Here is a 25585-nt window from a genome sequence, read left to right as displayed (position 1 = left end):
CCATTTACTCCCACAAGTGCCGGGGTCGTAAGGTAAAGGCCTGAGCTGGGGACTGGAGGGGCGCAAGTTGTGAGCATTGTTGTCCGTACTCACCACATTTTCATCACCCATTGCAGTATTTCCCCCCACAGTTACATTCTGAAGAGGAGTACCCAAAATCATACTATCTTTTGTGGTTAATTGTCCATCTGATGATCTCTACATTTCTTTCCTTTTGGTTCTGGTCGTGGCAGTTTCCATGTACATTCGACAAGCTAGTTTTTGAGCTAGCTAGCTTATCAGGCTATCTAGTGTTGTCACAAACTTAGTTTTAGAGGTGAATAACTTGCAGAAAGTAATCAATTACTTTGGTAAATAAACTAAACCATATTCATACGGGGTTTTATGGCCGTAGAAATAATCCAATGGTCATAATTAGGTAAGGAAATCCAATAATTCCTTCAACTACCAAAACAAATCATCTGCACTGACCGCCATCTTGCGCGCCGCCCATTTATGAGACCCTCTGTGTGGGCAGTACAAAAGACATTATCTTTGTTGAGGAAGTAATTGCAGCAATGGATGCATTTTGTGATCCCAATAAAAAATATATTTTAATGCGCAGGGCCAAGATGAGAGTTTAAACAAATATCTCACTGAATTGAGGACTCTAGTGGCCACCTACAACTTGAGTAATCACACTCTCTTATCAGAGACAGGATTGTGTGTGGCACGTGTGACCCACACTTAAGAGAGCGCTTACTCAGAGAGACTGATCTCAGTTTATAGAAATGCATACAGATTGGAAGAGCTGCAGAACTGTCCAGACAGTGAGCTAAAGTCCTAAATGTGCAGGGCCCTGTAGCAGTGCATGCATTAACACAGGAAGAGAGACTGAGAGGGAGAGGAGACCTTACAAAGGGACAGAGAGGAGGAGAGGGAGAGGAGATTTTACAGAGGGATAGAGATGGAGAGGAGACTCTACAGAGGGACAGAGAGGAGACCCTACAAAGGGACAGAGAGGGAGAGGAGACCCTACAGAGGGACAGAGGGAGAGGAGAACCTACAGAGGGACAGAGCATTATACAATGCAGATACTGTGGACGGACACATGAGAGAAAAAAGGAAACATGCCCTGTATATGGACAAAAATTGTAAATCACGTGGGGAAAAAACAATCACTTCTCTACGGTTTGCAAAAGTGCAGGGACCAGCAAGAGAAACAGAGTTCTGGCAATGGAAAATGTGTCAGCTGACTCAGAGAGAGGTGAGGATGTTCTCTGCATCACACTAGGGCCAAAGTTAGAGAGCATCAATGTGGTACAGGAGAAAACCAGACTCCAATGCAGCTCTCTTTACAACCATGCTGGTCAAGAAAAAGTCAGTCAGATTTCAGCTAGATTGTGGTGCTAGTTGTAATGTTATCCCTGCAAACCTCACAAAAGCCAGTCACCTAGAGCCCTGCAGTCAGGTATTGGTGATGTATAACAAGAGCACTCTGACACCACTAGGGAAGTGCACACTTAAAGTGATCAATCCACGCAATAAGAAAACCTACCAAGTTGAGTTCATCGTAGTCAACAAGAACGTGCACAGGCCCATTCTAGGAAGTAAGGCTATTCAAGCAATGGAGTTGATTACTGTGCAGCACCACAACTTCATGGCCATCAAGAAAACAACAGGATCCTGGACATAATAGCAATTAAAATTGGAGTATTCTGATGTATTCCGGGATGGATGCTTACCCGGCAAACTGAAGCTGGAAGTGGATGAGCGAGTGGAGCCCATCCAGCTGCCAAAGAGAAGAGTGCCAGCAGCACTATATAAACCACTCAAAGAGACGCTCGTGGTCTAGAGAAAAGAAGGACAATAAAAGCAGTTGAAAAAAGCACAGATTGGATTAGCAGCCTGGCCGTAGTGCAGAAAACGTCTGGAAAACTACGAGTGTGTATTGATCCGAAACCTCTCAACAAGGCGCTCGAGGAGCCGTTACCCACTTCCCACTATTGAAGACGTGCTGCCAGATCTCAACAGAGCACGCATGTTCTTTGTTTGTGATGTAAAAAAAATATTTTGGCATGTGGAACTGGAGGAGGCATCCAGCTTTCTCACCACATTCTCTACTCCCATGGGACGCTACAAGGTGGCTGCGCATGCCAATGGGAATCAGTCCAGCCCCAGAGATCTTTCACAGGAAGTTGACCCAGGCAATGGAAGGTTTTCCAGGAGTCAAAATTATTGCAGTTGACATCCATAACAAGAACCTGAGAATGATCCTGGACAGATGCAGGAAGCTGCGGACCCAGAAAAAGTGACAGCCATCAGACAGATGCCTAGGCCTACAGATGTGCAGGGGGTGCAGCGCCTCCTGGGCATGGTAAACTACCTAGCCAAGTTCTGCAGCCACGCCACGGAGCTCTGCGAGCCACTGCAACAGCTAACACACAAGGACTCACTGTGGGAGTGGTCAGACAGGAGTTGGCTTTCAATAAAATCAGGGATACCAGTGCACAGACCCCTGTTCTGAAATACTACAACCCAACAGAGCAGCTTGTACTACAGTGTGATGCTTCAGAGAGTGGGTTAGGAGCAGCCTTGATGCGGGGAGGACAACCAATACCATACGCCAGCAGAGCCCTGACAGAGACTGAAAAAGGGTATGCACAGATAGAGAAGGAGCTGCTTGCAGTGGTGTTTGGCATGGAGAGGTTCCACCAATTCACATATGGACGAACTGCCGACGTGCAGTCAGATCACAGTCTGCCGACGTGCAGTCAGATTGTTTTGATCATGCAGACTGGGAAATGTTCCGGACAGCCTCAGAGAATAACATCGATCTATACGCTGACTCGGTGAGTGAGTTTGTAAGGAAGTGCATTGGAGATGTTGTACCCACTGTGACTATTAAAACCTACCCTAACCAAAAACCTTGGATGGATGGCGGCATTCATGCAAAACTGAAAGCGCGAACCATTGAAAGTGGACTGGGAATATGGCAGAATATAAACAGTGTAGTTATTCCCTCTGCAAGGCAAGCAAAATGTCGGTATAGGGACAAAGTGGAGTCACAATTCAACGGCTCAGACACAAGACATATGTGGCAGGTTCTACAGGCAATTACGGACTACAAAAAGAAAACCAGCCACGTCACGGACACCGATGTATTGCTTCCAGACAAACTAAACACCTTCTTTGCCCGCTTTGAGGATAGTACAGTGCACCACTGCATCTCAGTGCTAGAGGTGTCACTACAGACCCTGGTTCAATTCCAGGCTGTATCACAACCGGCCGTGATTGGGAGTCCCATAGGGCGGCGCACAATTGGCCTAACATCGCTGGGGTAGGCCGTCATTTTAATTAAGAACTTATTCTTAACTGACTTGCCTCGATTGAAATCAGGATTGTCAAACAGTTCTGAGAGCAGAACCCTCTCTCAGATATCGCAGGAGTGTTGAATGGACAATTGACTCAACAGGCTCTTCTCACTAACATCAGAACCAAATACCACTTTCTGGTAAAGCTACAATTATACTGAACAAAAATATAAACGCAACATGTAAAGTGTTAGTCCCATGAGCTGAAATAAAAGATCCCAGAAATGTTCCATATGTACAAAAAGCTTACATCCGTTAGAGAGCATTTCTCCGTTGCCAAGATAATCCATCTACCTGACAGGTGTGGCATATCAAGAAGCTGATTTAACACCATGATCATTACACAGGTGCCCATTGTGCTGGGGACAATAAAAGGCCACTCTAAAATGTGCAGTTTTGTCACACAACACAATACCACAGATGTCTCAGGGTTTGAGGGAGCGTGCAATTGGAATGCTGACTGCAGGAATGTCCACCAGAGCTGTTGCCAGGCAATTGAATGTTAATTTATCTACCATAAGCCACCTCCAACGTCATTTTAGAGAATTTGAAAGTACGTCCAACCGGCCTCATAACCGCAGACCAAGTGTAACCACGCCAGCCCAGGGCCTCCACAACCGGCTTCTTCACATCCGGGATGGTCTGAGAGGGTGCTGAGGAGTATTTCTGTCTGTAATAAAACTAATGATTTGCTGGGCCTGGCTCCCAGTAGGTGAGCGTATGCCCTCCCAGGACCACCCATAGATTAGGGCCTAATGAATTTTTTTCAATTGACTGATTTCCTTATTTGAACTGTAACTCAGTATAATCTTTTAAATTGTTGCATGTTCCGTATAGCTTCGACATTTGCAAACGGTCAGTTCCGTCAAAAGTATGAGCTCCTGCTGTTGTTTTCCCAATGAGAACACAATCCCTGTATCCAAATCCAGACTCATGAATACATCAAGATACACTATTCAATGTCTGTCGGCCATAGGCCACTGCAACTCAAATATATCTTTCACATATATTTATATATTTTTCTCCCACACGGTCTCCTATGTTTCATGCATGTTTAAACCATTCACACCCATGCATTGCATAAAAAGTGTCTTAGATATTGGAGTTTAATATTAAGCTATAGAAAGCATTTCCCCTTAAGGGACAAACAAACTCTCTAGAAGTAGAAAAAGCTGTTTTTAACCTCAAGTCAGTAAATGAACATCCTCATTGTTAATTCCCTGGAGCCTTGAGGGTCCCTGAATGAAAAAAGCATGGCGTGAGATTATCAGACAGTGACTGACACACATCACTGCATACAGACACCCTTCTTTTTAATTCAATACAAACAACTTCAGGGGATGACGAGTGAACAACCATTTCAGTCTCAATCCATACATTAACAAAGAACAAGATAAATTATGAAATCGTCAAGTGCAAATCATTACACGAATCATTTCCATTTTTCTATTCCAAACAATATTCCAACTACTTCAAATAGGCAGTAAAATACTGCTGTGTAAAAAAACAAGGTTGAGAAATACAGAACAGATCCTTCATGACCATCAAATTAACATATTTCAAATATATTACTAAATTAAATATAAAATTATGTATTTTATTTACAGTAGTACAGCATAGTAATTAATTTCAAACTGGGGACTAAATTATAGTATTTAAACTATTATTGAATATTACATTAAAGTATTTCAAATATATGACTGATTTATGTACAATATACAATGTGTTCTTCTAGGATCTCATGGAGTCTGAATCCATACCCTGGGCTTTAGCCTGTAGGGAGAGAATGAGAGAGGGAACAAAATGGAGAACAAGACCCAGAAAATGACAGAGAGAGCGGGGTCAGTTGAATACTCACCAACTGAAATTGAAGTCAGTGACATACATACATTTTTGTAAAACCATTGTTGATGCCTATCACCTGCAGGCGTTTGTATTTCTTGGCCAGGTCAACGTTGGTGCGTCCCGGCTGGAACGGATAGGCCCAAAGGATGGAGTTCCAGGATGGACCAAACCGCTCTATACCTCGACACAGATAACTCTCCTCCTCACGGCTGAAGTTCCTCCTCTCCCTCCTCTGTAGACAGATAGAGGCCGCTGAAGACAGACCTGGCTCTCAAGAGCAGACATGCTATGTGCACACTGCCCACAAAATGTGGAAACTGAGCAGCACTTCCTAACCTCCTGCCAAATGTATGACCATATTAGAGACACATATTTCCCTCAGATTACAGACCCACAAAGAATTCGAAAACAAATACAATTTTGATAAACTCCCATATCTATTGGGTGAAATACCAGTGTGCAATCACAGCAGCACGATTTGTCACCCGTTTCCACAAAAGGGCAACCAGTGAACAAACACCATTGTAAATACAACCAATATTTGTTTATTTATTTTCCCTTTTGTACTTGAATGATTTACACACCATTACAACGCTGTATATATACAAAATATGACATTTGACATGTCGTTATTCTTTTGTAAGTGTAATGTTTACTGTTCATTTTTTATTGTTTATTATCCATTTCACTTGCTTTGACAATATAAACATGTTTCCTATAAAGCCCCTTAAACTGAAATTGAATTGAGAGGGGGTGTCAATGTACAAGGAGTGTAAGAGAATGCAGGGTAAAGAACAGTAAGAGAGAGAGACAGAGAGGACATGAGACAAAACACAAACACACCTCATTGGTCATCACCCTCTTTTCCTTGGTTTTGGAACTGCTCTGCTGCAAGACAGAGGACACATGACACACAGACCTCTGGATAACATTCCCCTACTACACACACACTGGCATAGTGGTCTCTGCTGCTATATTGCCTGGTTACTAGAACACTGGTTGTTCTATACAGTCCATCCACTATAGATTAACCTCCAATTCAACACTCACTTCTACAGAGACATCTGGATACATTCACAAACTCCCGACATACACTCATCTCTCTCTTACAGTCAAAGATGGGTTTCCCATAGACAGAGTCTTCTGCTGATCATCGATGACACCATCTTCCCCATTATGTGTTCTTCTGTCTGTGTATGTGTGTGTGTGTGAGAGAAAAAAAGAGGGAGACAGTAAGCAAAGAACAGATGTGTCAAGCCTCATTGTGAGCAGAGACCAACAGCTCTCAGAGCTCATTGAGGTAAACAGAGACACAATCAAATAAAGAGAAAATACAATCTCTCCCTCTTTCTTCTTCATTGGAAGTGACATTAGTTCATCAGTCAGGCCTAATACAGCTGCCTGCTACCAGAACAATAAAACACAGAGAAGAGATTCACTGACCAGAGAGGGAGAAAGGGAGAAATAAGGATAAATGGAGCATGAGAGAGAGGGGCAGAGGGTCATATTGGAAAGATCAAGATGGTGAAAGAAAAGAGAAAAGCAAGAGAGAAAAACAGAAAGAGAGGGAAAGTGGGTTAGAGAGCGAAAGAAACAAACCTACAGACAAAGAAAGATAGTGTAGTATTTCAGACAAAGTGAAGGAGTAAACGTGCTCAAAAAGAGAAGAGTAAATCTGTGAACTATGAATCAACACACACAGAAGCTTAGAGGTGGACACTGCTACACGATTAGAGCGCTATAACAGAGTGTAAACTAGCTGGAGTTGTACAACTGTACTGGTATAGAACAGTGTAAACTAGCTAGTGTTGTACAACTGTACTGGTATAGAACAGTGTAAAACTAGCTGGAGTTGTACAACTGTACTGTATAGAACATGTGTAAACTACTAGTGTTGTACAACTGTACTGGTATAGAACAGTGTAAACTAGCTAGGTTGTACAACTGTACTGGTATAGAACAGTGTAAACTAGCTAGGTTTGTACAACTTACTGGTATAGAACAGTGTAAACTAGCTGGAGTTGTACAACGTACTGTATAGAACAGTGTAAACTAGCTGGAGTTGTACAACTGTACTGGTATAGAACGAGTGTAAACTAGCTAGTGTTGTACAACTGTACTGGTATAGAACAGTGTAAACTAGCTAGTGTTGTACAACTGTACTGGTATAGAACAGTGTAAACTAGCTAGTGTTGTACAACTGTACTGGTATAAAACAGTGTAAACTAGCTAGTGTTGTACAACTGTACTGGTATAGAACAGTGTTAAACTAGCTGAGTTGTACAACTGTACTGGTATAGAACAGTGTAAACTAGCTAGTGTTGTACAACTGTACTGGTATAGAACAGTGAAACTAGCTGGAGTTGTACAACTGTACTGGTATAGAACAGTGTAAACTAGCTAGTGTTGTACAACTGTACTGGTATAGAACAGTGTAAACTAGCTAGTGTTGTACAACTGTACTGGTATAGAACAGTGAAACTAGCTAGGTTGTACAACTGTACTGGTATAGAACAGTGTAAACTACGGTAGTTGTACAAAGTGTACTGTATAAACAGTGTAAACTAGCTAGTGTTGTACAACTGTACTGTATAGAACAGTGTAAACTAGCTTGTTGTACAACTGTACTGGTATAGAACAGTGTAAACTAGCTAGTGTTGTACAAATGTACTGGTATAGAACAGTGTAAACTAGCTGAGTTGTACAAGTGTACTGGTATAGAACAGTGTAAACTAGCTAGTGTTGTACAACTGTACTGTATAGAACAGTGTTAAACTTAGCTGAGTTGTACAAGTGTACTGGTATAGAACAGTGTAAACTAGCTAGTGTTGTACAAGTGTACTGGTATAGAACAGTGTAAACTAGCTAGTGTTGTGTTATACAGCTGTAGAGGTCGGTAAAAGAGAGGTCAGTAACAGAGTTGACTAGCTATCAGCCAGTGTGAGAACATTTCTCTGTGCTACAAGGAATACACTGGAGACCAGGAAACCCACGAAAAAAACACACACATTCAATTCGCATATTAGTTGTAACTTCATAGCAGCCTGTTACCAGCATCTAACTTAAAGGGTAAATCCACTCATTAGTCCACTGTTGATACAGTCCCAAAATGTTTTGCATGTAAGCAGACAATTTTCTAAATATTGGACTTTCAAGAAGCAAAGTGTCACTGGCCACATCAACCAACCAGCCATGGAGGTACATCACTCGCTGTGGATGTCGACGAAGGCGTCCCTGGCAACAGGGGTCTCCATGGAGATGTTGAGCCCGGAACTGAGACAGACCAGAAACAGCTTTGCCGCCCTGGATCCAGAGGTTCCGGCGCCTTCGTCCGTGGTGGCTTCCCATTCAAGATCGGATCCGGAGGTACCTGCGTCTTCATCCTCGGCTCGGTCTCCCTCTCCAGTGGCTTCTACCTCGGGTTCAGATCCTAGGAGCTCCCAGCCTCACTAGACCATGAGGCTGCCTGAGAGACCGGCCCATTCAACATCACCAACTGTCATCATAGGCAGCTCTATGATGAGAAACATCTCGGTCCCCAAGGCAAAAGCCCTGTGCTACCCAGGAGCACGAGTACAGGACATAACAAGGCTGCTTCTGACTGTTCTCCCACAGATGTCGGGAGCTGACACTGTCGTAGTCCATGTGGGGTCAAACGACATCAGGAGGGCTAGCTCGGAACATTTGAAAATGGATTTTAAAAGAACTGATTTTAGTATTAAAAGACTCCAAAAACGCCCAATAATTTCAGGTCCAGTACCATCGTTGTGAAAGATTTAGCAGACTGCTGGCATTACACATCTGGCTAAAATACTACTGTAGCTCTGCTGAAGTCACTTGTACTGATAACTTCTGGAAACAGAAGATATTCCACAGGAATGACAGTCCATCCAAATCATCTTGGCTCTTGGACTCTGTCCATGCATTTCAAGGATGCGTTGAAACAATGACTGGTAAATGATCCAGGACCAGCTCAGTTAATCCCTACCATTGTGACAATGAGTCGTCATAATGCTGCATCAAATGTACATGATCTTAGGGGCGTTGGCAAACACAAGTAATTTCATTTATGTACCCCTAATTGCAACGAATACATCTGTTTATCCTACAGCTATTGTAAGCAGTAATCATGAGCCTATAAACCAGAGATACACTGTTAGCACTGAGGCGGTGTGCAGCACTATCAGCTCCAATGTAAATAACATGAGTAAGTCTACCTCTGATGAGCTTCCCAGTAAAGCATTAAAAACAATAAAGCAACCCAGAAAAGTACTAAAAATAGCCCATATTAACATTTGTAGCCTAAGAAACAAGGTCCATGAAGTCAATAACTTGCTTGTAACAGATTACATTCATATTCTGACTATCTCTGAAACTCATTTAGATAATAACTTTGATGATACAGTGGTAGTAAAACCACATTCCTGTAAAGATTAGAGACGATCTAATGTTAAATACTGTTGAAGTAATCTGGCTACAGGTTCATCTGCCTCACCTAAAGCCCATTCTGGTGGGAAGCTGCTATAGACCACCAAGTGCTAACAGTCAGTATCTGGATAACGTGTGAAATGGTTGATAATGTATGTGATATCAACAGAGACGTATATTTTCTGGGTGATTTAAATATTGACTGGCTATCATTAAGCTGCCCACTCAGGAAAAAAGTTCAAACTGGAACCAGTGCTTGCAACCTGGATCAGGTTGTCAGTCAACCTACCAGTGTAGTTATAAACAGCACAGGAATTAAATCATCAACATGTATTGATCACATTTTTACTAACGCTGCAGATATTTGCTTTAAAGCAGTATCCATAACCATCAGATGTAGTTATCACAATATAATAGCCATATCTAGGAAAAATAAATAAATGTTAAGTTCCAAAGGCTGGGCCTAATATAGTGTATAAGAGGTCAGACAAGAAGTTTTGTAGTGATTCATATGTTGATGATGTTAAGAATATTTGCTGGTCTGTGGTGTATAATGAGGACCAACCAGACGCTGCACTTGACGCATTTATGGAACTACTTATTCCAGTTACTAATAAGCACGCACCCATTAAGAAAATGACGGTAAAAACTTAAATCCCCGTGGAATGATGAGGAATGAAAAAATTGTATGGTTGAGAGGGATGAGGCAAAAGGTATGGCAATTAAGTCTGGCAGCCCAACTGATTGGCAAACGTACTGCAAATTAAGAAATCATGTGACTAAACTAAATAAAAAGAAACTACACTATGAAACAAAGATAAATAATATAAAGAATGATAGTAAAAAGCACCTTAAAAAAAAGCACCTTAAATTACATTTTGGGAAAAAAGCCAACTCGACTCCATCATTAATTGAATCAGATAGCTCATTTATCACAAAACCCATTGATATTGCAAACTACTTTAATTACTTTTTCATTGGCAAGATAAGCAAACTTAGGGATGACATGCCAGCAACAAATGCTGACATTACACATCCAAGTATATCTGACCAAATTATGAAAGACAAGAATTGTACTTTGAATTCCGTAAAGTCAGTGTGGAAGAGGTGAAAAAATGGTTGTCTATCAACAATGACAAGCCACCAGGGTCTGACAATCTAGACGGAAAATTACTGAGGATAATAGCAGATGATATTGCCACTCCTATTTGCCATATCTTCAATTTAAGCCTACTAGAGAACGTCCCTCAGGCCCGGAGGGAAGCTAAAGTCATTCCGCTACCCAAGAATAGTAAATCCCCCTTTACTGGCTCAAATAGCCGACCAATCAGCCTGTTACCAACCCGTAGTAAACTTCTGGAAAAAATGGTGTTTGACCAGATACAATGCTATTTTACAGTAAACAAATTGACAACAAACTTTCAGCATGCTTATAGGGAAGGACACTCAACAAGCACAGCACTTACACAAATTACTGATGATTGGCTGAGAGGAATTGATGATAAAATGATTGTGGGGGCTGTCTTGTTAGACTTCAGTGCAGCTTTTGACATTATTGATCATAGTCTACTGCTGGAAAAATTTATGTGTTATGGCTTTACACCCCCTGCTATATTGTGGATAAAGAGTTACTTGTCTAACAGAACACAGAGGGTGTTCTTTAATGGAAGCCTATCAACTATAATCCAGTTAGAACCAGGAATTCCCCAGGTTAGCTGTTTAGGCACCTTGCTTTTTAAATTCTTTACTAAAGACATGCCATTGACTTTGAGTAAAGCCAGAGTTTCTATATATGCGGATGACTCAACACTATACACGTCAGCTACTACACCGACTGAAATGACTGCAACACTCAACAAAGAGCTGCAGTTAGTTTCAGAGTGGGTGGAAAGGAATAAGTTTGCCCTAAATATTTCTAAAACTAAAAGCTTTGTATTTGGAACAAAACAGTCACTAAACCCTAAACCTCAACTAAATCTTGTAATAAATAATATGGAAATTGAGCAAGTTGAGATGACTAAACTGCTTGGAGTAACACTAGACTGTAAACTGTCATGGTCAAAACATATTGATGCAGTATTGACGCAGTAGTAGCTAAGATGGGGAGAAGTCTATCTATAATAAAGCAATGCTCTGCCTTCTTAACAACACTATCAACAAGGCAGGTCCTACAGGCCCTAGTTTTGTCACACCTTGACTACTGTTCAGTCGTGTGTTCAGGTGCCACAAAAAAGGACTTATACGGAACCCAAACCGGCTGCGCCACCGTGCATAAATGTATCCCCCTCCCCCCACCKCAAACGCGATCACGACACGCAGGTTAAAATATCAAAACAAACTCTGAACCAATGACATTCATTTGAGGACAGGTCGAAAAGCATTAAACATGTATGGCAATTTAGCTAGTTAGCTTGCACTTGCTAGCTAATGTTAATTTGTCCTATTTAGCTAGCTTGCTGTTTCTAGCTAATTTGTCCTGGGATATGAACATTGAGTTGTTATTTTACCTGAAATGCACAAACACATAATCCGAATCGTTTCTAGTCATCTCTCCTCCTTCCAGGCTTTTCATCGTTTAACTTATATCGTGATTGGCATCTAAACTTTCATAGTATTACCACGACAACCGGCAACAGTTTGTCTTTCAATCACCCACGTGGGTATAACCAATGAGGAGATGGCACGTGGGTACCTGCTTCTATAAACCAATGAGGAGATGGGAGAGGCAGGACTTGCAGCACGATCTGCGTCAGAAATAGGAATGAGTTCTATTTTAGCCCTTGGCGTCGTAGACGCTCGTTTGCGCGCGCGAGCAGTGTGGGTGCAATAATTGAATAACATGGATTTCTACATTTATTTTGCGACGCTCGCTCACGCGACGTGTCCGGTCTGGTCAGCATGTTAGGAAAATTGCAATTGGCTCAGAACAGGGCAGCACGGCTGGCCCTTGGATGTACTCAGAGAGCTAATATTAACAATATGCATGTCAATCTCTCCTGGCTGAAAGTTAAGGAGAGATTGACTTCAACACTACTTTTATTTATGAGAGGTATTGACTAGAGGTCTACCGATTATGATTTTAAGGCCGATACCGATTACTGGAGGACCAAAAAAAAGCCAATACCGATTAAATCGGCCGATCACTTATTTTAACTTGATATAATACATAAATAAAATCTATTTTGTCTCAAATAAATAATGAAGCATGTTCAATTTGGTTTAAATAAATGCAAAAACAGTTTTGGAGAAGAAAGTAAAAGTGCAATATGTGCCATGTAAGAAAGCTAACGTTTAAGTTCCTTGGTCAGAACATATGAAAGCTGGTGGTTCCTTTTAACATGAGTCTTCAATATTCCCAGTTAAGAAGTTTTAGGTTGTAGTTATTATAGGAATTATAGGACTACTTCTCTCTATACCATTTGTATTTCATATAACTTTGACTATTGGATGTTCTTATAGGCACTATAGTATTGCCAGCCTAATCTCGGGAGTTGATAAATCATAAACAGCGCTGTGCTTCAAGCATTGCGAAGAGCTGCTGGCAAACGCAGAAAGTGCTGTTTGAATGAATGCTTACGAGCCTGCTGCTGCCTACCACCGCTCAGTCAGACCGCTCTATCAAATAGCAAATCATAGACTTAATTATAATATAATAAACACACAGAAATACGAGCCTTAGGTCATTAATATGGTAAAACCCGGAAACCATCATTTAGAAAACTAAACTTTTATTCTTTCAGTGAAATACGGAACCGTTACGTATTTTATCGAAAGGGTGGCAACCCTAAGTCTAAATATTGCTGTTACATTGCACAACCTTCAATGTTATGTCATAATTATGTAAAATTCTAGCAAATTAATTACGGTCTTTGTTAGGAAGAAATGGTCTTCATACAGTTCGCAACGAGCCAGGCGGCCCAAACTGCTGCATATACCCTTACTCTGCTTGCACTGGAATGCAAGAAGTTTCCCTAGTTAATATTGCCTGCTAACATTCATTTATTTTATCTAAATATGCAGGTTTAAAAAAATATACTTGTATATTGATTTTAAGAAAGGCATTGACGTTTATGGTTAGGTACATCGGTGCAACGATAGTGATTGTTTTCACGAATGCGCTTTTGTTAAATCACCCGTTTGGCAAAGTAGGCTGTGATTCGATGATAAATTAACAGGCACCGCATTGATTATATGCAACGCAGGACAAGCTAGTTAAACTAGTAATATCATCAACCATGTGTAGTTAACTAGTGATTATGTTAAGATTGATTGTTTTTTATAAGATAAGTTTAATGCTATCTAGCAACTTACACGAGTGCAGCAAGGAGCCAAGGTAACAGGTGGTCAGCCTGCCACGCAGTCTCCCCGTGGATTGCAACGTAATAGGCGATAATCGGCGTCCAAAAATGCTGATTACCGATTGTTATGAAAATTTGAAAATCGGCCCTAATTAATCGGTCGACCTCTAGTATTGACACTACTAGTGGCAGCTAGTAGTGACACTACTAGTACCCAGCTCAGACCCCCATGCATACCCCACAAGACATGCCACAAGAGGTCTCTTCACAGTCCCCAAGTCCAGAACAGACTATGGGAGGCACACAGTACTACATAGAGCCATGACTACATAGAACTGTATTCCACATCAAGTAACTGACGCAAGCAGTAAAATTAGATTTTAAAAAACAGATTAAAACACACCTTATGGAACAGCGGGAACTGTGAAGCAACACAAACATTGGAACAGACACATGCATACACACACATGATAACATACGCTTTATACATACACATGGATTTAGTCATGTAGATATGTGGAAGTGGTGGAGTAGGGGCCTGAGGGCACACAGTGTGTTGTGAAATCTGTAAATGTATTGTAATGTTTTAAAATTGTACAAACTGCCTTAATTTTGCTGGACCCCAGGAAGAGTAGCTGCTGCTTTGGCAGCAGCTAATGGGGATCCATAATAAATAAAAATACAAATGATGATGATGCCACACACACACACACACACAGATGATACATGAGAAACGATACGGTTATCTCATTATTGGCTGGGTAAAATAAAGGCTAACGTGTTGTCATGGTGTCTGAACATACTGTACCTCCTCTCTCCTGCCCCCTGCTGGTCACAGAGGATAGGCTCTTCATCAGACCTTTACGCAAAGGATTCCGAGTGATACCTTCACATGGACCACAGTTCTTAAGGGGAGTGAAACTCACATCTGAGAGAGAAAACAGGGGGGGGAGCGAGAGAACTATATAATATATTATTGTTTTTCACAGAAAAGACAGAGGGGATATATAAATATTTTGTTGAGATGGTGAATCTTACGGTTGTGATCAGTGTTGCGTTGTCCGCTGTTGGTTGAGAAGCTCCTCAGGAGGGTTCCTTTACAGACAGGAGTCAGACTGGCCTCTGTTACAACAGGACACAAATCCCAATTCAAATCACATCGGTGTGTGGGTGTGTTCGGCACTTCAGGAATCTTATCTCTGCAGTGATCCCAGACGCTCTGTGTCCCTCGCTCTGTCTCTATCTGTCCCGTTGTGTGTATTTCTCTCCTCCTGCGTATATCTCGGAGGTGCTGTGTGTAGCTGTGTGTGGCCTTCTGCAGTACCAGGTGCAGGTCACAGCTGTGGGGACAGTTCCTTTGGAGGACAGGGAACGATCGGCTGGTCACCAAACCGAACACACAGCCTGGGGAGAAGGAAACAGCTGGGTGAACACGGTTTTGCTAAGAGACAGTTCAGAGCGATAGATGAATAGATACACTACATGAACAAAAGTATGTAGACAGCTGCTTGTCGAACATCTCATTCCAAAATCATGGGCATTAATATGGAGTTGTTCCCCCCTTCTATAACAGCCTCCACCCTTCTGGGACGGCTTTCCACTAGTTGTTGGAACATTGCTGCGGGGACTTGCTTCCATTCAGCCACAAGAGCATTAGTGAGGTCGGGCACTGATGTTGGGTGATTAGGCCTGGCTCGCAGTCGGTGTTCCAATTCATCCAAAAGGTGTTCAATGGGGTTGAAGTCAGGGCTTTGTGCAGGCCAAGTTCTTCCACACCGATCTCGACAAACAATTTCTGTATGGACCTCGCTTTGAGCCTGGGAACAGTGTCATGCTGAAACAGGAAAGAGCCTTCCCCAAACTGTTGCCACAAAGTTGTAAGCACAGAATTGTCTAGAATGCTGTAGCGCTAAGATTTCCCTTCGATGGAACTATGGGGCCTAGCCCGAACCATGAAAAACAAGCCCAGACCATTATTCCTCCTCCACCAAACTTTACAGTTGGCACGATTAGGGCAGGTAGTGTTGTACTGGCATGCGCCAAACCCCGATTCATCTGTTGGACTTCCAGATGGTGAAGTGTGATTCATCACTCCAGAGAAAGCGTTTTCAATGCTCCAGAGTCCAATGGCGGCGAGCTTTACACCACTCCAGCCGACACTTGGCATTGCGCATGGTGATCTTAGGTTTGTGTGCGGCTGGTCGGCCATGGAAACCCATTTCATAAAAGCTCTCGATGAACAGTTCTTGTGCTGACGTTGCTTCCAGACGCAGTGACGAACTCGGTAGGTAGTATTGAGAATGATGACAGATTTATATGCTACACGCTTCAGCAATCTGCGGTCCCGTTCTGTGAGCTTGCGTGGCCTACCACTTCGCGGCTGAGCCGTTGTTGCTCCTAGATATTTCCATTTCACAATAACAGGACTTACAGTTGACCGGGGAAGCTCTAGCAGGGCAGAAATTTGACGAACTGACTTGTTGGAAAGGTGGCATCCTATGACGGTGCCACGTTGAAAGTCACTGAGCTCTTCAGTAAGCCCATTCTACTGCCAATGTTTGTCTATGGAGATCGCTTGGCTGTGTGCTCAATTTTATACACCTGTCAGCAACGGGTGTGGCTGGAACAGCCAAATACACAAATTACAAGGGGTGTCCGCATATTTCTGTATACATAGTGTAGACAGTTTTGCATTTTCACTTTATCCCACTGACATTTTTGTACCTTCATCATCCAACGGTTTCTTCTGCCTGCTCATTCCTGGCTTGCCTGGAGCTGGGCACTTGAACACTTGGCTAAACCACACACCATGAGGGAGAGAAGAACGGTACACAGAATAACATTTCTTACATAACATCAACATGAAACACTTCACAAGAATCATGTTTCAATAAATACAGCATTTGCATATAGTGCAGAGTGCTGACCTGTGTGTGTGTGTCTGGGAGTGTCCTTCTAGTAGACTGGAGGAGGAAGGGACCAGTGTTCCTGTCCCCAGACATACAGAACACCTCTCATCCTCTCCATCACGGGGCTGCCCAGGGACACTAGCTATACCAGGTCCAGCATAGCCCACGGCTGACACAGACTGTGTGTGAGCCTGCTCTCTCATAGCAAGGTGCTTGTCTCTGCGGTTCTCGGTCTGTGTGTGTGATGCTGTGTTTTTACCTTTCTCTGTGAGTGTGTTTGTGTAGAGAGGATAAGTATTTATCTTAGCTGCCAAGCCCCTGTCCTTCTCTGGTTGTGTGTTTCCAAGTGTGTACACGTGCAGTGTGGTGTGCCTTTGTATGTGTGTTCTCTTCTCCCTCTCTCTGCTGCTGTGGCTGGGTTTCTGAGGCTCCTCACTGGTTTGGAATATCTGTCTCCTTACACGCTTCTGATCAAAACACACACACACACACACACCTTGACACTTAACTTACTATATAAAACCCAAGAGAGTCAGTGGGCTTGGAGAGCCTAGTACAGTGTCTGTAAAATAGATTGATCCTGTCCAGAAACAACATATCAGAGGGCAAGGTGGAGCTACCATATTGCTTATTATACCTATCCAATTCCTTCAGATTGACATGACGTCCCCTAGAGGGTAGGGGTTGTTTCTGGACAGGACCATTGTGTGTGGAGTGGACCAGAGCTGTGTTAGACCCGCACCGTTAGGTCCTGCCCTCTGTTTGTGGGTTGATTCTCCTCTAGGACTCTATGGTGTAGATCCTCTCTCTCTCCATCTCCACCCCTCCCCACTAGAACCGGCCGGACTGGGGTGTGTTCACAGGACATCCCCCTCTCTTCTCCTCTTTTCTCTTCTCCTCCTCCCTCCTCTCTTCTCTCTTGACCCCAACTCTCTACTCCTCTCCAACGCTCCTCTCTTTCCTCACACCTCCTGCCTCCATTCCACTCCTGGTATGGTAAAGAGGTGTGGTGAGGGAGTAGGGATAAGGATGGGGGTAGAGGTAGGGGTAAGAGTAGCTCCTTCCTCCCCCATTCTGCAGGGTTCTGTTGGTCTGGGGGGTTTGGTTCAACCCCCTCCCACTCCTCCTCCGCTCCCTGTTCAACAACCCCAACACACACACAAAGGCTTGCTGTTTAAGGGGTGTGCATGTGGATGAGTGAGTGAGTAAGTCAGTGGGAGTGAGAGTATGCATGCCTGTATGTGGAGAAGTGTGATGTTTGCAGTGCCTTTGTAAAGCTTGATATATATGCGTGTGTGTGTGTGAGCGTTGAATATTTTCCTGGTATTTTACAAATGTTCCATCCCGAGAATCAATCACTTTTCTCCCATATAAACTGGTATTTCTTGCCAAAACCGGCAGTGTCATTCCAAAGCATATTAATAGGTCTATGTCTGGATTTGATTAGAGCTTTGATCTAAAATGCAACCCTAATGCTACCTGAGCCATGCATTAAATACATTTAATGAGCCCTACAATGATTGCGCTATTATCCAATACATATAGCCTATTACATAGGCTACTGCACATACACTAGACAGAAAAACATAAAAGCCCATAGATGTAGCTAGCTATATGCTCTCTTGGTTAAATAAATTAAACAAGCTCATGTAGGCTAATCTTTTTGAGTGTGAACTGTATTACTGCACTGTAATATACTGTATTAGATGGACACACATTGTTCAAACCAATGATAAAACAGGGAGAGAACATGCAATTCTGGTGCAGCACATGCGGCCTACAAAGTTACAAGTATAGGCTAGAGAATTTGATTTTGAAATATAATAGGGCCTATAACAATTATATAATTAGTAGGCTGACACATGTATACTTTTCATAATACAGTATTTACCCTAATGTTATTAGCCTACCTCTATCGTGGCTTCATTTCTTCCTAGCTTTCAACAGTTAAATGAAATAAGTTTTGTTGTCCTGATCTTCATAATTTTAATGACATCGTTGAATAATATAGGACTAGAATAAGATGCAGAAGGCTTTCACTTCTCTTCATGAAAATGTAAGTTATTATTTTTATTTGTTTGATTGAATGGTTATGGGTCTGAATAAATAACTGCTATAGCCTACCGCCATCACGCGTTTGCTCTTCTTTCAAACTACCTGTGAGTTCTATTGGCTGCTGTATTTAACATTCAGCAAACAAGAGCTTGCATCCCTCTTCAAATAGTCTATTGGTATAAGAAATGCAAAAAAATGATGTCCAGAACGCTATTCTAGTCTAGATTTTCCTGCATGGGAGAAGCCAGTGGAGCACAGGTGTGTTTGTATTGCACAAGAGACAGAGGCTATAAGTTAGAAGCTTATTATGCATAACCCATCATTAATTAGCTAAATATAAGGCTAATACTGCATTGAATGTATTACCTGAAAGAGGTAGGCTAGGACATCTATATATAGGGCTATATATCAATGTATGTTTTTTATTTTATTGAACCTTTATTTAATAACTAGGCAAGTCAGTTAAGAACAAAATCTTATTGACAATGACAGCCTTCCAAACTGGGTGGTTCTAGCCCTGAATGCTGAATGGCTGAAAGCTGTGGTATATCAGACCGTATATCACGTGTATAACAAAACATTTATTTTTAATGCTCTAATTATGTTGGTAACCAGTTTATAATAGCAATAAGGCACCTCGGGTGTTTGTGATATATGCCAATATACCTTGGCTAAGGGCTGTCTCCAGGCACTCTGCGTTGCGTTGTGCATAAGAACAGCCCTTAGCCGTGGTAAATTGGCCATATACCACACCCCCTGGTGCCTTATTGGTTAACTAGAACATGATTATCTATTTTGGATGCAATTTTAATGGAGTTAATGGAGAGAAAGAGAGTGCTTGGGCGTGCACTGATTTAAAACAACGATATTCGAGTGACTCTGCAGCTGCAACAAAAGTATTTACAATTAAAAAATAAGGTGACCCCCAAAAGACAGATGGAGATGGTAAATTAGATGCGCATTTGTTCTTTATATTACTGTAGCATAGGCTATGCTGCAGCAAATGTAGGCCTACAGCACCTGTCACAAGAAAAAAAGTTACCATGATGAGATGATAGTTCTACATGCATTGTGAACTGCGCTCCATACTGAGACGCGCTGTCTGACCCCACCCTGAGCGTTGATGATTCATCATGCAGAGGCCGTAAAGAAGACAGATTTAGACATTGCATATAATTTAACAGTTCCATTTCATGCCATTCATTTAAATAATTTATTGTAATTTACCAGTTTCTCGCAGTTATTTATCCCTGGAAAAGAGAATGGTTTTGGGCGGTAAATCCCGGTACCCGGGTTCCCGCCATGTATATGTGTGTGTGGTGTAATATACCTGAGCCTGTTGTCTCTCCAGCTGGTTGATCCTGTGCAGCATGTCTCGTGCTGACCTCCAGTACCCCTCCATGTCCACAGGGGGCTCTAGCTCCGCAGTCTGACCCTGAGACTCCCCATGGACCGCACCACGCAGAAACACAGCTGGGAGGACAGGGAGGAGAAGGATGAGAGGAAAGACAATGCTATGGACGTTATGAAATGGGTAGACTCACTTCAACACTGACATTTGACGTCTGCATACAGGTTTGTGTGTGTGTGTGTGTACTCACTAGCCTGTTTGCAGGTCTGCAGTATGAAGGTAGCAGCCTTCCTGAGCTCTTCGCTGGTAGACTCAGTCAGTAGAGTGATGATGAGGGACAGACCTCCACACTGTAAGAACTGAGACCGGTGCTCCTCTAGAGGAGAGAATTTAATTAAATAAATACTGTAGTTATCACAGTTATTACTGTGCAGTTATTACTGTTGTAATAACTTAATGTTTTCTTTGGAATTGTAAGATGTGTTATCGTCATTATTTGATGCAAATAAATCTGTGTGTCCCAGCCATACCAGAGGCCTCAGTGCAGTGTCCCAGGGTGAGTATGACAATGAGCCTGTCTTGGGGCTCCAGGCTGGGGCTGGACAGCAGGGAGTGGAGCTGAGGAACCAAACCATAACCTGCCAGACCTGACGCCAACACAGCTACGCACAGTAGGGGGAGAGAGGAGAAAATGGACAGGTTACCTAAGGAGAGCTGGTTTACATGGCTGTATGAGAGTGAGTGAGTGAGTTCTACACCGCCCTAGCGGTAGGGGAGATGGGTTGATTTGGGATTCAGGGAGTGAGTCACTCACGGTTGTCAATGATGCAGGCTGACAGGGTCTTGGTCATGATGACAGACAGCTGACAGGCCAATGGGCTGTGGGCGGCATCAGAGGCTAAGCGAATCAGAGTGAGTGTCAGATTTCCGAGCCCGCCGACTGTGGAAAAACTATCCTGAGCACAATCTGTGAGAGGGGTCGAGATAGATAGTGGGAGACACAGAGATAGGAGATGAATACATAATAATGAGTGTTCAACAGATAAACCAAAACCGTCCTCTACACTGTAGCCTCTACAGGCTAAAGGCTTGCATCCATCCTTCCTTAACATCAGGGAGAGAAAGAGAGATATAAACCTTCATTTGAACAGTTACCAAAACGCTCTAGGACACTAATCTCTACAGACTGAAGGTCTGGATCTATCTTTAAGATCTTTGCCTGGCCGTCATAGAAATAAAAACAACACTACACTTATAAAACTACTCGGATTACAATTACAAACCGTCCATTGCAAAAGCAACCTAAGTATTCTGTGTGTGACAAGACAACTCAAGAAAATCAGTTAAAAAGGCTAACATACCTTTTCAATCACAAGATACTGATCCATACGTAAGTAACTGACTCTAAACATTAGTGTCAGTATATCATCCCTGTTTTACTCACGGTTGTTGGCGACAGTCATGGATATAAAGGAGCAGATGGGCTGAACCATCTCTGTGTAGGGGTGAGAGAGCTGCTGCAGCCAGCCCTTGACCAGGGGGAAGGCTGACACACACATACGCTGGCTCTCCTCTAGGGAAAGAACATTTTTCTTCATCCACCAAGTTACACACATGCATGCATAACCACCCTTGTTTATTTAATGTACAGCTGCATAGAACACTGTACAAGGACACAAATACACACAGACACACACACGTTACCATTCTGGGGGTTGTTGACACAGCCACAGAGAGCACTGGACACAGAGGTCCAGAGTTGGAACAGCTGAGTGACGTTAGCAGGTCTCACTGTGGCCTCGCCAGAGAGAGGGAAACTAGTCCTGGGGAGAGGAACAAACATCAATCAACCTGAATTGGAGTTGTCCTGTACAGCTTTACTTTAATACAATGTAATCAGCAGCTCACCTCTTGACCATGCAGGTCTTGGTTGTAAAAGATAATTAGTTGTCTATTTCAACCCATGTCTGCCAGAAACCCAGTGTGGTGCATTTCAGTGTTTACCTGAACAAGTCCAGCAGGATATCCAGACAGCCCGAGGTCTGAGCGAACGTCTGGCCAGACCCTGAAGCAGCACACACACAATTAACCACATTTGTACGTACAATATATATAACCTAGTGCTTTTCACATTAACATCAATAAAGCCTTGTTCACACTGGAGGTTTTGAAGTGACTCAAATCCTTCTTTTTTTTGCATATCCAAATCTATTATTTTTCCTGCAAAACTGATTTGATCATTAAGCCCTGCAGTGTGAACAGGGCTTAGATGCTTCACAGTAACCCAGCTTAGACTTCAAAAATCAAGCACTAGTACAGTGGCAAGGAAAAACTCCCTGGAAGGTAGAAATATTGAGAGGCACTAGACAGGGGAGCCCCATCCTCCTCTGGCTGTACCAGGTAAAACACCTGCCTGTCATGACAATCACCCCCTGTCCGAAATCAACTCTCAACCCTCAACCCCAGCAGGACCAAAGAAACCCAAAGTCATTTTTTCCTGTCTGCTCTTACTGTTGTTGGCGACGAGGACAGAGAGCAGGTAGACAGCTACTCTCCTCTGGGTCAGTGGGCTGTCCTGCTGCATCAGACACTCTGCCAGATCACTGAATGTCTCCCTCCTACACAGGGCCTGCTTACAGTACACTGCACATACACACAGCGTGTTTACAATACACGTACGTCAGCATCAGAGAGAAACTGCTTAAAGTACACTACCAACACACATACCATTGGCCTCTGCCAGCGTTCCCAGTGTGAATTGAGCAGTCTCCCTGACCTCTGAGTGAGCACTGGATTTAGAGAGGTTGTGCACAAACACCACTCCTCCCATCTCTCTGAAGAAGTCCACATTCTCTTCTGAAACAGAGAGAATCAGTGACATTACATAACTATTAGTGATTAATTTGTCTATTAAATCGATCTACAGAAGATTTGCTGTTTGTGTGGGCGTGTGTGTGTGTATGTGTGTGTGTGTGTGTGTGTGTGTGTGTGTGTGTGTGTGTGTGTGTGTGTGTGTGTGTGTGTGTGTGAGAGAGACACCTCTCTGTTGACAGATGGAGTAGATGGTGAAAAGAGCTTGTTTCTGTGAAGCAGGACATTTCATCTGGTACTTCAGACACTCCAGCAACAAACTCAGATCTGTCTTTGTGGCTGTAAAGTAGAAAAACAAATTTAAAAAAGACAAACCAAACAAATAAATGAACAAAAACATAAAGTAGTGTCATGTGTAACATATAAAAGTCCAGCAATAATACTCACCATTATGTTTGCTTATGCTGGAAACATACATTTCCATCTTCAATGGATTGAGCTGCCAGGGTGGGACATGGATATGTTTCAAGAAATAAAGACTAGCTAGGACTGTAGGACAGATGTTGTTACCAAAGAAATATAGGCTGTATTAATCTGTGCTGTTGCTGTAACTAGCTAGCTAGCAAGAAAGTACGATCAAAGAGGTTTAGAAACTCTGTGGGATGGTGCTTTCAAAACAACTGGGAAGTCGAAAAAAAATAAACGAGGTAAAATCATGACGTCAGTGATCTTTAGGTCGGAAACTCCGAGCTCTCGAAAGAGGCCCGAGTTGCAGACTTGGACTTCCAAGTTGAATGACCATTCAAAACGCGGTTTCCCTCACTCTCATTTCCCAGTTGTATTTGAGGCCGGATATGTTATGAACGCGGTAGTAGTCACAGATTGTTGCCACCACCTGAGCTAGCTAACGTTAGCTATCTGCTACTAGATGTGTCACGACTCTCTCTCATGAGCGTCCTTGCACAAAAACAGCTATCTAGCGACCTGTCTAGTACTTGCCAATTCATCAATACACTTAATTAATTACAATTAAAATCAAAGCATACACTCTTACATTGTCATTTGCTGGACAGTAAACAGACGTTAAAATGTTTATGTGTTGATGCCTTTGCTGGTGCACCGGATGGAAGATTATGGACAGTCAGTTGATGGAGAATGACTCAAATTTACCGCCACGACGCAATCGTTTCTGATTGGCCACAGTAAAGGCACGACTTGTAGGAGACCGAACGAAGCCAGAGCCTATTTTTTTTAACCATAGCTAACGTTAGCTAAATATCAACAGGTCAGGGTGTCTTAGCTTCAGTATTATTTACAGTAGTGTAAAATACTCGGTTATGCGTTAGCCTGGGCAGCCACTAGTGGGCTTTATGGATCTCCAGTATCTATGTAGTTAGCTACTATAGTTACTAGTGGAGATCAGGCCCACGATTTAGCCGCTAAGGCAGAGGTTGGTTAAGTTAGCAGCTGGCGGACGTAAAGGTAATGGCGGACTGAACGAAGTTATGTAGAGCACCTCAAGATAAAACGTAATATTCAATATCGGCAAATTAGACTAAAATATTAGCACTACATAATCTGGTGGGTGATAACCTTCAATCTGGATAATAACACAAAACAAATCTTAAGACTAGAGACATTTATCGACAAATATTACGAAAACAAGCAACACCCAAACATGACGGAGAGTAAGACAGGGGAACCGATTTCAAAACGGAAACGTGACTCTTCTACAGACACAAACGATTTAATATTTTCACCACCGGGAATGGTAAAGGTCGAAACCGATCTGTTAAAATCAATAAATGACAAACGGGGTATACTTGAACTAGTCAGTAAGGATATAAAAGAGTTGAAGGCAAGCCTCGAGATGAGTGATGAAAAAGCTGCGACATTGGAGAAAGAAACACACAAGCTAAATGGGACAGTCAATAAGATTGAAACCGAAATGAATGAAATTAAAAAGGAGAACACCGTTCTAAGGGAAGCCTTACTGGACATACAAACTAGATCAATGAGAGAGAATCTGGTACTTACAGGTATCTAGGAGAAAGAAGGGGAAGTTCCTGAATCTGTTGTTAGAGAGTTCCTCCTTACAGCGCTTAATGGGTATGAGAGGGCTTTCAATGTTGTTCAGATGATGGATATACTTTTATAATGAATTATACGTCTTATTTATTTATTGTCCTATCATGGTGGAACAGTTTTAAAATAAATTATACATTTGATTTATTATTGTTCTATCATGGGGAACTACATTTTAAAAATAAATTATATCTAATTATTTATTTATGATCCTATTTTAAATGGTACGGTCCATGACCCTATATCCTAGACACCCACCTGAATGACCCAGATACTAAGGAGAAGTCCCTAACTGTTTTATGTGCCTGCATGCAGCCAAAATGAGGTCAGAGACCAAGAGCAGCACTGCCCCCTCAAGATTCTGAGCCTGCTTGGCAGGGTTGGTCCTGCAAAGTCAAAGCCCCCTAACGGGAGAGCATACTACACACGGAAATTCTCAAAGCTGCTAAT

The 25585-nt window shown here is 42.5% G+C and overlaps 1 protein-coding gene across 5 annotated transcripts; it reads right to left on the bottom strand.

Annotated features, from left to right (window-relative positions):
* Window positions 1–4645: 4645 nt before the first annotated feature.
* On the bottom strand, window positions 4646–25175 carry LOC111962516 (telomere repeats-binding bouquet formation protein 1-like). Of its 5 annotated transcripts, none has more exons than XM_070443105.1 (20): window positions 25088–25175; window positions 23498–24936; window positions 23279–23389; window positions 22967–23095; window positions 22751–22882; window positions 22244–22304; window positions 21944–22062; window positions 21684–21812; window positions 21054–21206; window positions 20770–20901; window positions 20490–20615; window positions 20219–20361; window positions 17576–17968; window positions 16852–17300; window positions 16649–16719; window positions 14963–15328; window positions 14733–14852; window positions 6309–6388; window positions 6042–6086; window positions 4646–5430 (listed from the first exon to the last, which is right to left on the bottom strand). In XM_070443105.1, the coding sequence occupies exons 2-20, from the start codon at window positions 23532–23534 to the stop codon at window positions 5227–5229; spliced, it is 3000 nt and encodes a 999-aa protein (XP_070299206.1). In that variant the 5' UTR covers window positions 23535–24936; window positions 25088–25175; the 3' UTR covers window positions 4646–5226. The 5 variants fall into 5 exon arrangements, with proteins under 5 accessions (XP_070299206.1, XP_070299208.1, XP_023841427.1 ...); XM_070443107.1 differs by having other exon boundaries at window positions 23498–23549; window positions 25088–25140; XM_023985659.3 differs by lacking the exon at window positions 25088–25175 and having other exon boundaries at window positions 4646–5126; window positions 5275–5430; window positions 23498–25081.
* Between the last annotated feature and the right edge of the window lie 410 nt (window positions 25176–25585).

Source organism: Salvelinus sp. IW2-2015, linkage group LG4q.1:29 (assembly GCF_002910315.2).
Source record: "Salvelinus sp. IW2-2015 linkage group LG4q.1:29, ASM291031v2, whole genome shotgun sequence".
In the NCBI taxonomy this organism is placed as follows: domain Eukaryota; kingdom Metazoa; phylum Chordata; class Actinopteri; order Salmoniformes; family Salmonidae; genus Salvelinus; species Salvelinus sp. IW2-2015.
The sequence above is the reverse complement of the archived record's forward strand: the minus strand, read 5'-3'. Positions and strand labels throughout refer to the sequence as shown.